At 40.5% G+C, this 13,385-nt stretch overlaps 1 protein-coding gene across 2 annotated transcripts in view; it reads left to right on the forward strand.

Moving 5' to 3' along the window:
* Positions 1–13,385, forward strand: part of uhrf2 (ubiquitin like with PHD and ring finger domains 2) — a 32,819-nt gene that overhangs the window by 4,657 nt on the left and 14,777 nt on the right. For both annotated transcript variants that reach the window (XM_030435237.1, XM_030435238.1), the window contains exons 2-3: positions 4,213–4,608; positions 6,249–6,568. In XM_030435237.1, coding sequence (XP_030291097.1) covers positions 4,213–4,608; positions 6,249–6,568 — 716 coding nt within the window. The remainder of the gene's footprint in view (positions 1–4,212; positions 4,609–6,248; positions 6,569–13,385) is intronic.

Here is a 13,385-nt window from a genome sequence, read left to right on the forward strand (position 1 = left end):
ATATCGTCATACAATAATGTTGTGGCTCCTCAATTGATGGGTTTTCGTCTTGTATTGCTAAGCTGTAGAATTTCATAGCGAATTTCAGTGGAAGCAGAGTTGGCTGCAGCCATGCATGTAAACAGTCACACCCTTCTTTGACAGATAGGCTGGACAAAGAGCAAAGACAAAGAGGGGCACTCAACCCCGACTACAACTCCAGGCTTTCTAACACTCCCACATGTTTTCATAGTTGTGCCACTCCTTCTCAGATGCTGCGTTTAGTAGCTTTAGTTTGCTTATTGATCAGATCAAATGTACTACCTGTTAACTGCCAGCTCTTATACTTAGAGGGATTTCCCCCACTATTTGTTTGATTACCAGATGACTGTCCAGGTTGCAAAACTACTAACTTACTCTTGTGTTTCATAGGTTTTAAGATCATGTGTGCAGCTGCTAAAGAAATCAAACAAATGTAATCAGGCTTAAATATAAATACAATGGTTGGCTCAAAATCTGAAAAACACAGGATTGCCTTTTATCGTAGGTTAGGCTGTCATTATTACAGTTTGTACAGAGTACAGTATGTTAGTAATATAATAAGGGTTGTTGTTTACATAAGATCATTCAGTTTTGATCAGTTATGATTTAATTAAAAGATGTTAGTCTTGTTTGTAAATTTCAGTCCAAATTATATGATTAAAAAGACTTGTCTCATAAGTCCAATTGATCTACTAATTGAATCATGATCACTCATACCTTAAGAATGCAAAGTCATGCCTACAGTAAATGGTATTTATACTTACTGGTATGTTGTACGTCTTCCTGATTAATGACAAATCACTACACAAGTCATACTGTGAACAGAATATGCGTAGACTAGATGTATTTTTGGAAAACATCGCATGATGTGGTTTAGGAAATTTTTGCCCAAACTAGCAGAAATGTTATTTAGCCATCTCTTAACCCCGGTACCCCCTGCCTCTACGAAGTAACATAAAATGATTAAAAAAGAGGGCATTTTTTATTAGAGTTCTAAATGGAAGTAAAAGACGACCTTTGTCACTCTTCCAGGTAATTTTCGCGAATTAATAGTGGATTTCTTGGGTGAAAGCTTGTATGGCTGCGGGCAAAATAAGGGATAAAAGATCAAAGATGAAAGCTGCACATGGCAGGCTCACAGACACACCCCGTGTCATTGTTTTTGGAAATATGACCTATTTTTCTCAGCTCTTTGCTAAGACGGCCTGCGGGCGGAGACAAGGGCGAAGAAGAAACCGTGTCGGAGGAAGGGGTTTGGTCGGCCTGCCTGAGTAAAAGAGGCTAATTTACACTCTGCTATGAATCTCTTTCTCACCAGCAGTGGGAGTCCGGCTTGGGTTTCACACCTTTAAACCTCTTCTTGGAGCTAGGCGCCGATATTAAACAGCCCATGCTTAGTCTTTCAATTTGGTTCCACCCTTTATTTAATGGCTTAATAAATTCTGTCATTGTTATTCAGGCATGGATACTAAGTAGGTGTTGCTTAGTCACTTTAGTTTCAGAATGATTTCTGCATAAAGAGCTTTTAAAGCCTTACAGTTTGTGACGGCATGTTGGCACAATAATTAAACGCAACACGATATTACAGCTAAATCTCTCCCCACCTGCAGTTTCTGCTCAATAATAGGTAATTAGCTATAGCTTTATCAAAATATTACCAGGTATGTTCCGTCACTGATGGTTGCTGAAATAGAAAAGGCAGATTGAGGTATAAACCTTTACCTCAGTCTACACGTTCAGTATGTTTCAACAGTATATCGGCAGCCACAGGTCTGTCTCTCGTCTTTGTCTGAGGTTCTTTCTGACGTTGTTCTTTGGTGCCAGTTACAATAAGAAATAATTAGACGGCCTGTCGAAACGCAGCAAAGAAATTAGCCTTGTGGAGAGGTGTTAATTTTATTCTACTCAGCAATGTGATACAAAAGCGCACAAACACACACTCACACACGCGCGCACACACAGACACACCGTTGCCATGCCAAGGATTTTTGACTCATTCAACCTTTTGAGAAATCTTCAAGTCAAGTGTCTCCGGTTCATCTAAAGCTTTGTTGTGACGTGTGCTCAGCACCGAACTCTCCCTCTGCAACCCTTAACAACATGTCACTGAGTCACATAATGAGCACGCCAGAAGCAATGTTGTTTTTCTTTTTCTTTTTTCAATTATTATTATTCTGCAAGGAGAAAATGCCACATCTTTGATGATGTTACTCGACCTGTAGGCTCGAGAAAATTGAGATGCCAATATTCCTGTCAAAGAGATCTTGACCTCCATGAATGTATGAAGCATTTTTCCCTAACGCTGTCTGTATAGATGGTGGCTCTTTGTTTTAAGGTTTCTTCAGCTGGTTGTCACTGATGTCAGGGCTGTAGCACCTCGCAGTGAGAGGCTGATCACACAATGAAGTCGCAGTGGAAAATGGGTACAGCTTAGATATTATTTATGAGGTTTGGTGCGGCGCATGAAATTCTACTCTATGTTGTTATGATACTAAGGTCTGTCTGCGTATTTCTCCGTCCATCTATCCAGTATTTCTCATCAGTACCACCAGTGTACAATGTCGTCTGTTAGTGTGATTGTTTGCTTTTCGTTTCTTAATGCAGTTTCAGGTAGCACAAGACAGAGAAGGGTTAGACAATTACTGAAGCCAAAATCTGAGATCAAGTTTAGGCAGGGAGACACACAAAGAAATACTAGGATAGACAGACAGGTGAGGTGAGCATTGCAACCCACTGTATCGCTGTGTTTGCGCCACTGCTCCTCTGATCTAAATTTCATGAGACTATTAAGAACAGGGAGGGATGGGGAAATTGCGCTCGCTCCCTCCACCGCTCTCCTGCTACGCCTCCAACCGCTCTCCTTCTCGCTGTCAAATAACGAAGAAGAGAAGGGGAGCGCGAGTGAGAGTGGCGGCCATGCTCGTCTCTCCAGTACAATGGGGCTTGTGGGGTTGAGGGCTGAAATGAATAGCTGATGTCTGAAATGAGTTTGCATGTCTGCAATAAGCTCCATTCCTGGGGCAGTAGCTGTACTGTATAATTAACAGTAGATCGGTTGTGGTAGACGTGTAAATATGTGTTAGGGCCCTCATCGTTGTTTTTTTTTTTGAGGGAGCCATTTTCTGATGCCCATCAGCCGTGCTGCCTGTAAGGGTTGTGCTGTAGCTGGTGCTGGTGATCGTGGTGGTGGGTTGGTGTCGACGGAGATTGTATACATGATTCAGGTTCATGGGGGTGGGTGGGTGTGTTGGGGGGGGGGGGGGTCCTCTCTTTTGGTTGTCATAGCAACCCAGTCATTTCTTTCCCCCAGCTCCATCTCCTATCACTTTAATTCATGCGTTGATTTCTTTTGTTTATTTATTTATTTTTTATTTCCTGTAGAAATATCTGGGATATACGCGAGTGGAGCTGCATTTCTGCTTCATTTCAAATACAAATGTGCCAAATCACAATTGGCATCATATATTGTAGTTGTACCAAATGTATTTCCCCTTTTTTAAGAATAAGCAGTTTACATTGATGTCTGTTTCTGAGACAGTGTTTTATGACTCGCTAAACAGCGACTCATTTGTGAACAGATGTGGTTGCTGCAGACTCCTGAGCAACAACCGTAAACACTGCTGGTGTATTTAAAGACATGTAGATTTATTGAGGTGCTGTGTGTGTATTTAAAATGTCACCTGTGTGCTGTTGAGAGGAGCAACAATTCATACTTGTTATATCTCGCTCTGCTCAATGTTGTCTTCTGTCTTGTGTGTTCTTTGTTTGTCCTTGACAAGCGGCCGAGTGTATTTGTCTGAGAGCACTCCATGGCACAGCGTTGTTCATTTCATATGATTTGGTTGTCTATTAGGGAAGAAATTTGGGGCAAATTTTAACAAAGGGAGGGTTTATTGGCATTTGTGCAACTATTCAAATGGATTCTCTTTGAGCAAATATGATAATAAAATATTTTAGTGACAACCTAAGGTTTAAATCTAAAACAAACAAAAGAAACTTGTTGTGTTCATTGACTTTTTATATCAATCTTAATTTAATACATTTTAATGTTATTTATTATGTGAACTAATTGATTAAAAATTAATTTTATGAAGACATAAATAATTATCTAAGTATGTCTTTGCATCTGTATATTTGTGCATATTCAAACATGACAGGGGCTTTCTAATAGTTCAATTTGTATTTCTTTAGATGGAAGATGGCCAGACACTGTTTGACTACAATGTGGGTCTCAATGACATCGTGCAGCTGCTTATTCGCTCTCAGACCGATGCTCCAGACAGCCCCACCACCAAGGACTCCTCCGGTGTTGCCTGTAGTTCAGCTCCTCCCCCAGACGCCAGTTCAGATGGCCACAACTCCCCAGCTCCTCCCTCCCCTGCTGCTATGGAAACCTCCACCAATATGGACAATGACAGCAGTGGTGTCACTACCAGCACTGTTAATGAAACCAAGCCGGACACCAGCGCTACCAGTAACTCAGCCAGCACCAAAAATGGGTTCAAGTCCTCCAGTCCAGCACGGGACAGCCAGCCCCCAACATCCAGCAAAAATGCACTAGCCGACCCAGGAATTGGTGTGTACAAGGTGAGGACTGGAGCTTGGAAACTGTTTGCAAGATTTTGCGTGAAACTAGCTAGTCTGACTCAGAGCTTCATTACAGAGCGTTTAGAAGAACGCGCCAAGTTACTGCCAAAGATTCTTGCACAGGGCGCTCTTATTTGTTTGGATGTCAAATTATCTTATTAACTTTATATATCTTATGCTCCACTGATGTTTGAAAAATCCAAACCACCTTGTAAATACAAATTCTATGGCAATTTTACCTTAAATGTTGACAGAATTTGGCATGATTTAGCTTGCATGAAATAAGGAGTGTGCATGCTTTTGCTTTTTCTACCTTAATATGCCTTCCTTAGATTTGTATATACATTGTGCTTTTTTGCAAAAACAGGTCCTCCCTTCACTTCCTTTCCCAACTGTCTTATGCTGTACCATCTCAGGCTGCAAAGTTCTAGCCAAAATGACCTCAGTCTGCTTGTATTTATGTGTCCTTGTGTGAGAACGCATGTCTTGGTGCCGTCTATTCTCACTATTTAAGAGCTTTGTCTTTATGTCTTATACCCTGATTGCCTTAAATTGATCAGGGCTAATGAGATGTACACAAGCCTGTGGTTGACCTTGCCAGAGAGGCACACATTAGAAACGGGCCTTTATAATTCTGGCTGTCACTAACCATTTTACTGATTGTGAATAGGCTACAGTCAAAATGATGTTGGTGAGTCTACTCTACTGTGTTCTACTGAGTCTTGCCTGCTGGCTGACCCTCATGTCTGGGAGTTATATGTGTGGGACTACTAGACACATTTTGATGCCAAAAGTTCAATTCACCATGCAGGACGATCAATACTGTAACTAAGTAAAGGAGTTATGAATTGTGCAACCTCAAGGTCACATGCCTTTTACAGGCTGGATGATTTAACTGCAGACTCTCATTTGATGTGTTTTTCATAAAGGAGCATATGGCAAAACAGTAACATGGATGAAATTTGTTTCAACGATGCATCTCGAACATTTGCACGTTGAAAAAGTTGGAAGATTAACGTCATACAACCTTTTACAGTCACTGAGACACTGACTGTGAAAGGTCCCATATCATGCTGATTTTTAGGTTCATAATTTTATTTTGAGTGTCTCCTAGATAATATGCTTTAACACTCAGAAAACCCATTATTTTTCTAATGCGTTCCATTGTTTCAGAACTTCCAGTCTTCATTTTACCTCCCTTCCTAAAAACCTGGTCTGCTTTTTATAAGAAAAAAGACATGAGAATCTTTTTGACCTTTGAATAGTGATCATGCAGAGAACTAATGAAAGTATAAATTCATGTTTTTTGTATGTCTCAACCATTTACTACAAATTGCCTATTACTTTTATTACCCATATTACTTTTCTGTTTTATTCAGTTTTTCTTAAGTTCCAGGATGCTGTTGGTAATCTTGCAAATTGATGTGAGTAGCCAAACAAATGAATTTGCGAAGACTTTCCTGACAATTATTCTACCCAGGGCAGGACAGACATTTTTAAAAATCTCATACTTAATGTCATTTTTTTCATTTAAAGTATGTGATGTGTAGTTAATGGTCAAAAAAATGGAGTATGTCTTTAAATGACAGACGGACACTCAAAAGCGACCAGGTGTTATTTTTGTCTTTGTGTCTCCTCAGATTAACGAGCTGGTAGACTGCAGAGACGTCAGCATTGGTGCCTGGTTCGAGGCCTGCATTGAAAATGTGACACGCGCTCCCAAAGGACAGATTACGCCCACCAAGGGCAAGGTGGGCCGGCCCCCAAAAAGGACTAATGGAAAGCTGGAGGCCGAGCAGGGACAGGCCTACGGCCAGGGCCAAACCACGGACAGTAACAGGAATAACGTTGTGTTAAACTCCGAGAGTAATGGAGCCTCCACCTCTCAGACAGACTCTACAGCAGCTACAGAGACCAAGGAGAGAGAAGAGGACGTAATTTACCACATTAAATATGAGGAGTAAGTAATGGCTCGTTTTGCTGGGGAAATGTTCCTGCTGCATCCGAATTGATCTTGGTTGCAGTGATAACAAACACATCATCGTGGGGTTTTGATAGAAGTGCACAGGGGAGATGAATTTTGCATTTGAGCAGACGTCAGCACAGCGTCAGTGATGGTAAAATGCTGTTATGGATTAGAAATTTCTGCTTTACAGCACAGCAGAAAATAGGGAATCATTCTCGCTAATTATGCCAACGTTAGAAATGGCTTTTTCTCATGCTACTGATGCATGGCACGCCAACTTAAAAATGTCCACACATAAATACATGGTCTGTATGTTTGTGGTACCAGTGGCTGCAAGCATTGGTAGCATTGGTTCGACGTGCTGGGAATTGCAGCCTCTGCTTCCTCCTGGCAGTCCTGGGGATGGAGGGAGAGAGGGGGGTGGGGGGGATGGGGCGGGGGGATTTGTGTAGTTGATGCTACAATTTGGACTCTATCTCTCGCGCTCTCCTTTTCCAGCAAATTCATTCAGAAGCCCACGTTTCCATGGCAACTCGCGAGTTCTCAGGAGCATTACTTCTTTGCTTGCCTCCTTCAGCTTTGTCTGTAATTGCTGTGAACATAACACCGGTGAGACATAGCCTCCTCGCTGCGTCTTTCGTAGTGTTTGCTTGCCCGTTTGTGTGTGTCTGTGTTTCTGTCATGGGATGTTATACCAGAGAAACTTCCATCAAGGATTGTTGAGCAGTAAATGTGTATTTTTCTTTTAGGCAGACATCATTCCCATTTCACATTTCGCAATCTTCCAAATCCCCAGCATTCTGCTTTTATTTGTTTATCTGTTTGTGTTTGCCTCATGTTCCTCATTTGCTTTATTTGATAGCCTACAGTCAAGAAAGGCAGGGAACAGGGCTGAAGGGAGACTGAGCAAATGGCAGCAAACGTCCCCGATTTAAACCCAGGACGTCACAGTAATATGTGATTTGCGTCTTCACCAATTGAGTCACGAATACAACCCCGGTTTTGTGTGCCGCTGAGAATCCACAGCTACAAATTCAAACGATCTAAATCGTGAGGTTTTTCCTGATACCAAATGCGTAGTCTCTATCCCGAGCGCCATTCCAGGTTTCTTCAATCATTTGTGCAGGGAGGGTAAGATTGCTCTGCCTTCCCATGCACACGCACGGCCATACACACACGCGCAAACACGCACGCACGCACGGACGCACACACACACACACACACACACACACACACACACACACACACACACCCTTAAACACCTGCCCGCATAGTCTGAAAAAGAACCACTACAAAATTAACTGCCACGCTTTTACACGAATCTGTTCTGTACAGAATGTAATGAGCCACAAAATCAAAGGGATATGTTGGGAGAATCTCCTCTCTGCTGCTCCCAGGAAATGATGTTGTGCGTGTGTGTGTAATGTGTGACTCTCAGATATGGTTTCATGGTTAAATCTTGGCTGAGCCTTGCATATGTTTAAGATTCTCTGTGGAGAGAGTGACAAATATAGACATAAAATGGGCAAATATACTTTATGTTTATGTAGCTTTCAAATAGACTGCTATAGTTGCAATATGCAAATGGTTTGGCATCTCGTGTTTGTAATGGCGTCTCATTATGTTGTCATTTTAAGCACCTCAAAGCAAATTTGTTTGCACATACTGATTTAAGTATTTCCACTGACATAATGTGCTCAAAATGAAATAATTTATTCATGCTAAGGCAAAATAATTTTTTTGCAGGGTTCGGCAATAAGTTGAATTTATGTCGGATTAAATGTAGGGCTGATTTAAATCAACAAAATGTACTTTTGTGTCTTTGCCATTATATACATCATCATAATCGTATCTCATTACTATTCAAGACTTTAAATATGCAAATAATTAAACGCTTGGCCCACAGGCCAGCAACCTGGCCTATCACTCGACCCTTTGTGCAAACACTAGACAATAGAATGTGTCCCAGAAAAAACTCAGACTTTCAGACTCGACATGTTAGTAGGGTTCCTAGGTCTACATTTCAATGTAGAAAAAAGCACAGATTAAAAAGAAAAAGTATCATTGATAAAAGCTGAATTTATTTCATTCAGCTGCTTCAGTTTCAAGGTCTGGGTGTTGTGCATCCTGGCTGACTGTCTCCCTGTCAGGGCTTACTGGGACACATGAATATAATGGAGCCATTGTTAATGTTATTAGTTACACCTGTGCTTTTCTTACAATTCAGAATGTCTGTGGTGAAAAAAAAAGCCCTGAGAAATCCAGTTTTCTTTTTTAATCATGCTTGATATGAAGCAATTTAAACTTAAATTGGTGTTTTGGGAACGTTTTGCTTAAAAGAGAGGCTTAAGCGCTTCTTAAATAGGCTCTGTCTGCTAATTAGCAAGGATCAACATATGCAATGGAAGAGATCTTACCAGTATCTAAAGCTGTGGTGGTTGGCCTGCCATTATCTGAGCGCGGCTGCTACCTGAGAGCCGCCTAGAGTTTTATTTGCCGCAGTTTCTAATTTAGTAAGTGACAATGAAATGAGGATGAGATAAAGTTTAATTTCAGTTGCAGTTGAGAGTTCTCTCTCTCACTCGCCCACTCCCTTATCTCCTTTTCCTCACAGAGCAGTCATTGTTTGATTGTTATACAAAAAAAGATGGATCACGCTCGTTTTTAAAAAAAATTATATTGGTCTGACTATATAAGTTGATGATATTTGATGTAGTATTCTGAATTTAGGGTCATCTTTAATGAGTCAGTAATCTTTTGACATGGTACTTGAAAGGCCTTTTTCCTCTGAGGACATTCTGACCTGTCATAGTTTCAAAAACACAGGTGTAATTAATAACATTAATGATGGCTGGATTCCATTTAGTAGCTCACGGTGTGCATGTGGCTGGCTCAGCAATCATCATGTTATTAGTAACACCTTTGTTTTTCCCCCTTTCATAAGTCACGATGCTGTGAAACAGGCCTATTGGTCACTTGGATAAGTACATACATATCTGTGTGATCACTCAGCATCTTTTAGATAATGCTCATGTCAGCCGTTCATTTATCTGCCTATCCTGTGTGGGATTTTGTTTAAAATCAGTGATGTCTATGTGTTGCTTTTGTGTTGATGCACGTCAGTGTCTGAGAGCAGTGTGTTGTTTTGAATCTACCACTAGGGTTCAACAAAAACAGAAATTTTCGCACAACAATTGCTTTAATAGCCAAATTTGAGGAATGATTACATTTAAAACACAAGTTTCATTAATAGAAATAAAATAGTTTTGATGAAATTGTTTCAGAAGAGATAAATCTTTAGTGTTATATTGTTTTTGCCATCAAATATTTATGTCTGTATGATAGGCTTGGGCGATGTCCAAAATAGAATAGATATTGCCCAACCAAAATATTGCTATAGACAATATTATCAGTGCTTGCTCGCTTGGCAAGTCAAACTTCTGAGGTGAGACCAAAGATTTTTGGCGTTGTCCTGTTCAGTTAACACCTGCTTATAGCAAAGACAACGTGTTTTAAACTATTTTAAATCCCTTGGCTTGCCATTTTCTCCCACTTTAAACCTGAATATTTCCAGATTCGTGAGCTGGTGTCCTTAGAAAACTAAATTCTCTAAGTTTGTATGTTTAAGCACAGGTCTGTTAACCTTCAGTAACCACACAATATGGATCTACACTGCCACGACAGTTCTACATTTCCGCATTTTCTTTTCAAATAAAAAGCCAGAAGAGATGACAAAACAGCTTTTTGATATTCGATATTGTGAAATATAGCACATATGGTGGCAACTATTAGCCCAAGCCTACTGTATAAGCTTCAAAAATCCAATTTGTTCAGGCTCTAATGAAATGTTATCCCACATTAAATGTTAGTATAAACTACGATAATGTAATGCCTGCTAGTTATGTTAGCTTGAGGTATGTCAGACACAATACCTGAGAATATGCTAGGAATGGATGTGTTGATTAGTGCCTGCGTCCTGCATTGTTTCATGTCTCGTTAATGTTGTGATACAGTTGTTTGATTAGGTTAAGGCACCAAAATTCTAACTTGGGTTTAGGAAAAAACACATTTTGGTTAGGTTTAGACGAAAAAACTTATTGGTGAGGGTTTGGGAAATATAATGGTTTGTAGGCTGACGATCAACACAGTATAAAGAGCGACAAAGGCTTCTCAGGGAATGAGGATGGGTTGGATGAAAAGGTCAAACACGGGACTTTGGAACAGGAGACTTGGGTTCTTTTCCGACATGACACCAAGTCATTTAACCCGAAACCATGATCATGTTGCAATTCTTTGCGCACTCATTAGGTAGCGGTAGCATGGCCCAGGAACATGTCCACAACCATAGCTCAGTAGCTTATATTTTGGAGACACTGAGATTGGAGTTGAAGAAATCACACAATTGAACTGCATAGGATTCACGTTGAAAATCTTCAAATTGGCCCTTTAATACCTGAAGTTGCTCTCTTATTGGTCTGTCACATGACTGAACTTTAAAATTCCTCATTTCAACATTAAAGTAATTTTGATACATCTGTTTAATAAAAAAATTGCAGCTTCACATTTTGGCCTCAATTACTAACAAAGCAAAGGTTAAAAGAGACTGCAGTCTTTCTCCCTTGCTACTGTGAAGCAATTATATGTAGCTTGTTTAGTGTCAGTAAGTTCTGACTCGGCTGCTTATCAGCAAATTGAGGATTTCTCATTTTCTCTGTTGCCTTTCTCCCTCTTTACAGGGACTTCAGCTAAGCACACAAAGAGCTAATGACGGTTTCACAACAGAGGAGACTGTAAGAGCCTTTCTGTCGATAAGTCATGTTGTCTCAATTTCACAACTGATTAAATATGTGCCTTTGTTTTGTTTTGGTACACTATGCATTGATAAGAGTGTTGACGCGAATTTGGTTCCTTGTTTACCTCCTTCGTGTCTGAAAGTCTTTCTTCCTCCCTCCCACAACTCAAGGGAAAGATACATTTTACACTTAATACCAGGCTTTGGGTCTAGCCACTGTGACAGCGTAGGCGTATTCAAGTTAACTCTGTGTGGAGATTTAATACTGATGCTGCAAATCTTGTATTTCATGCCTTCAGACTTACAGCTCAGGTTCTGCTTAGGGAGTGTGATATCTGCAGGTGGAATAACTCAAGCAGTGTTTCAGGAAAACACTGTATTGTGTTTCTAAAGAAAGCATTTGTGTTCAGCTCTAGGCCCTGAAGAAGGAGCAGATGATATGAATTTTACCCTAAATAGTGTAGTCCAGGTTTGAAAGATTGCTACAAGTCATTTGATGCAGTGCAGAGTACAGAGTACAAAGTACAGAGGAGGCAGATAGTCGATAAACAGATTTAGTGAAGTCCATTATCTGGCAACATGTATCAAACAACAGCTACTGGTCGCACCAGAACAAGGAGGGTATAAACATCCAAACTCTCTGAGGGTATTTGAAGGTGCCAGAGTGCATTTTATTTTTTAGGAATACATCTTTTAATTTCCAAGAGGAGTAATGTGGTACTGCTTTATTCAAAGGTTACAACGTAGCATTTTAGGACTGTCCAGAAATGGTCTAAGGGACATCCAGGTCAAATGAGATTAATGGAGTGGCCACCACACAGTACATATTTGGGATGAACTTGAAAGCAGCATCCATCAAGAGTAGCCTCCATCTACCCATCAGCCAATGGCAGTTGCATGAACTTGATGTCTCTTGTTGAATCCCTGCCAAACATATTTGGCAGCTGTTGGCAGCGCCAATACAGACCAGTGTTTTCAGTTCTTCTGGTCATCATATATATATCTGTTCTGAAAAGAGTTCTGAATTGGATTCAGTTTGTACGTCTGTCTTTGGATGGGTAAAAATAAAATCTCAGGTATCCCACTAATAATATCATATTTATTGTATATTACTACAAAATGCATACATGTTTTGTCAAATGCTGGATAAAATACCGGAGATAAAACAAACAAGCGCTTTCCTAATGCGTGTATCACATTGCGATCAATTTAACAGAGGTTACAGGCTCTGCAGACAGTCACGTTTCTCCATTAAGATGATTGTTGTGCATCCATTATTTGATTCTGTTGCCTTTTTAATGTGTATGAGAGGAATGAAATCCTATAGGTCAGAGTTTCTGTCACTTAAAGTCCACACTGGCAAAACAAAATCTAATCGTCTGTTGTACATCACATCAGGCTTCGTAAGATATTCTGTTTAGATTGATATATTATTGTTTTATATTATTTCACATTTTTTCTGGTGCCTCTGTAGGGTGTGCAAGGGCTCAAGTGTGAGCTTGTGTGGTCTTAAACTCGGGTGCTTCTGCTCCCCTTGTGTGGCTTCGTGTTCCCCTTCTGTTCATGCTGAGTCCCATTGTGCTCACAAGTTTGATATTCCTCTCCTGTGTGTGTATGCATGTGCATGTTGGTGTGTGTCTGCGTGTGTTTGTGTTACTTGTATTCACCCCCCACTCCAGCCTACCCAAAACCTCAGTAATCCCTTGGGCCTAAAAAAGGAAATCCCTCCACTGAGCCCCGGCCTCCTCTTCCTGGGAGTATGCGCTAGCCGTGTGCTACAACTCTTACAGTCTGCCTCTGTAAACGCTCTACAGTCACTTTACACTGGCTTAAAATATGTGCCAATGTCTTCTTAGAAAGAAAGTAAAGCATAAGTAGTTCATATTCTGACAGGATAAAATCTTAAACTGTTGGGTATTATAGTCATTTTTAGCCTCGGCTCTACAGGCCTCCATTGGTTCTGTTTCAGTGCAGATTGTCTGAGAAAGTACCCAGTTTAGGCTCCGCTTTCCCTCAAAA

The sequence above is a fragment of the Sparus aurata genome, chromosome 12 (genome assembly GCF_900880675.1).
Source record: "Sparus aurata chromosome 12, fSpaAur1.1, whole genome shotgun sequence".
Lineage (NCBI taxonomy): Eukaryota > Metazoa > Chordata > Actinopteri > Spariformes > Sparidae > Sparus > Sparus aurata.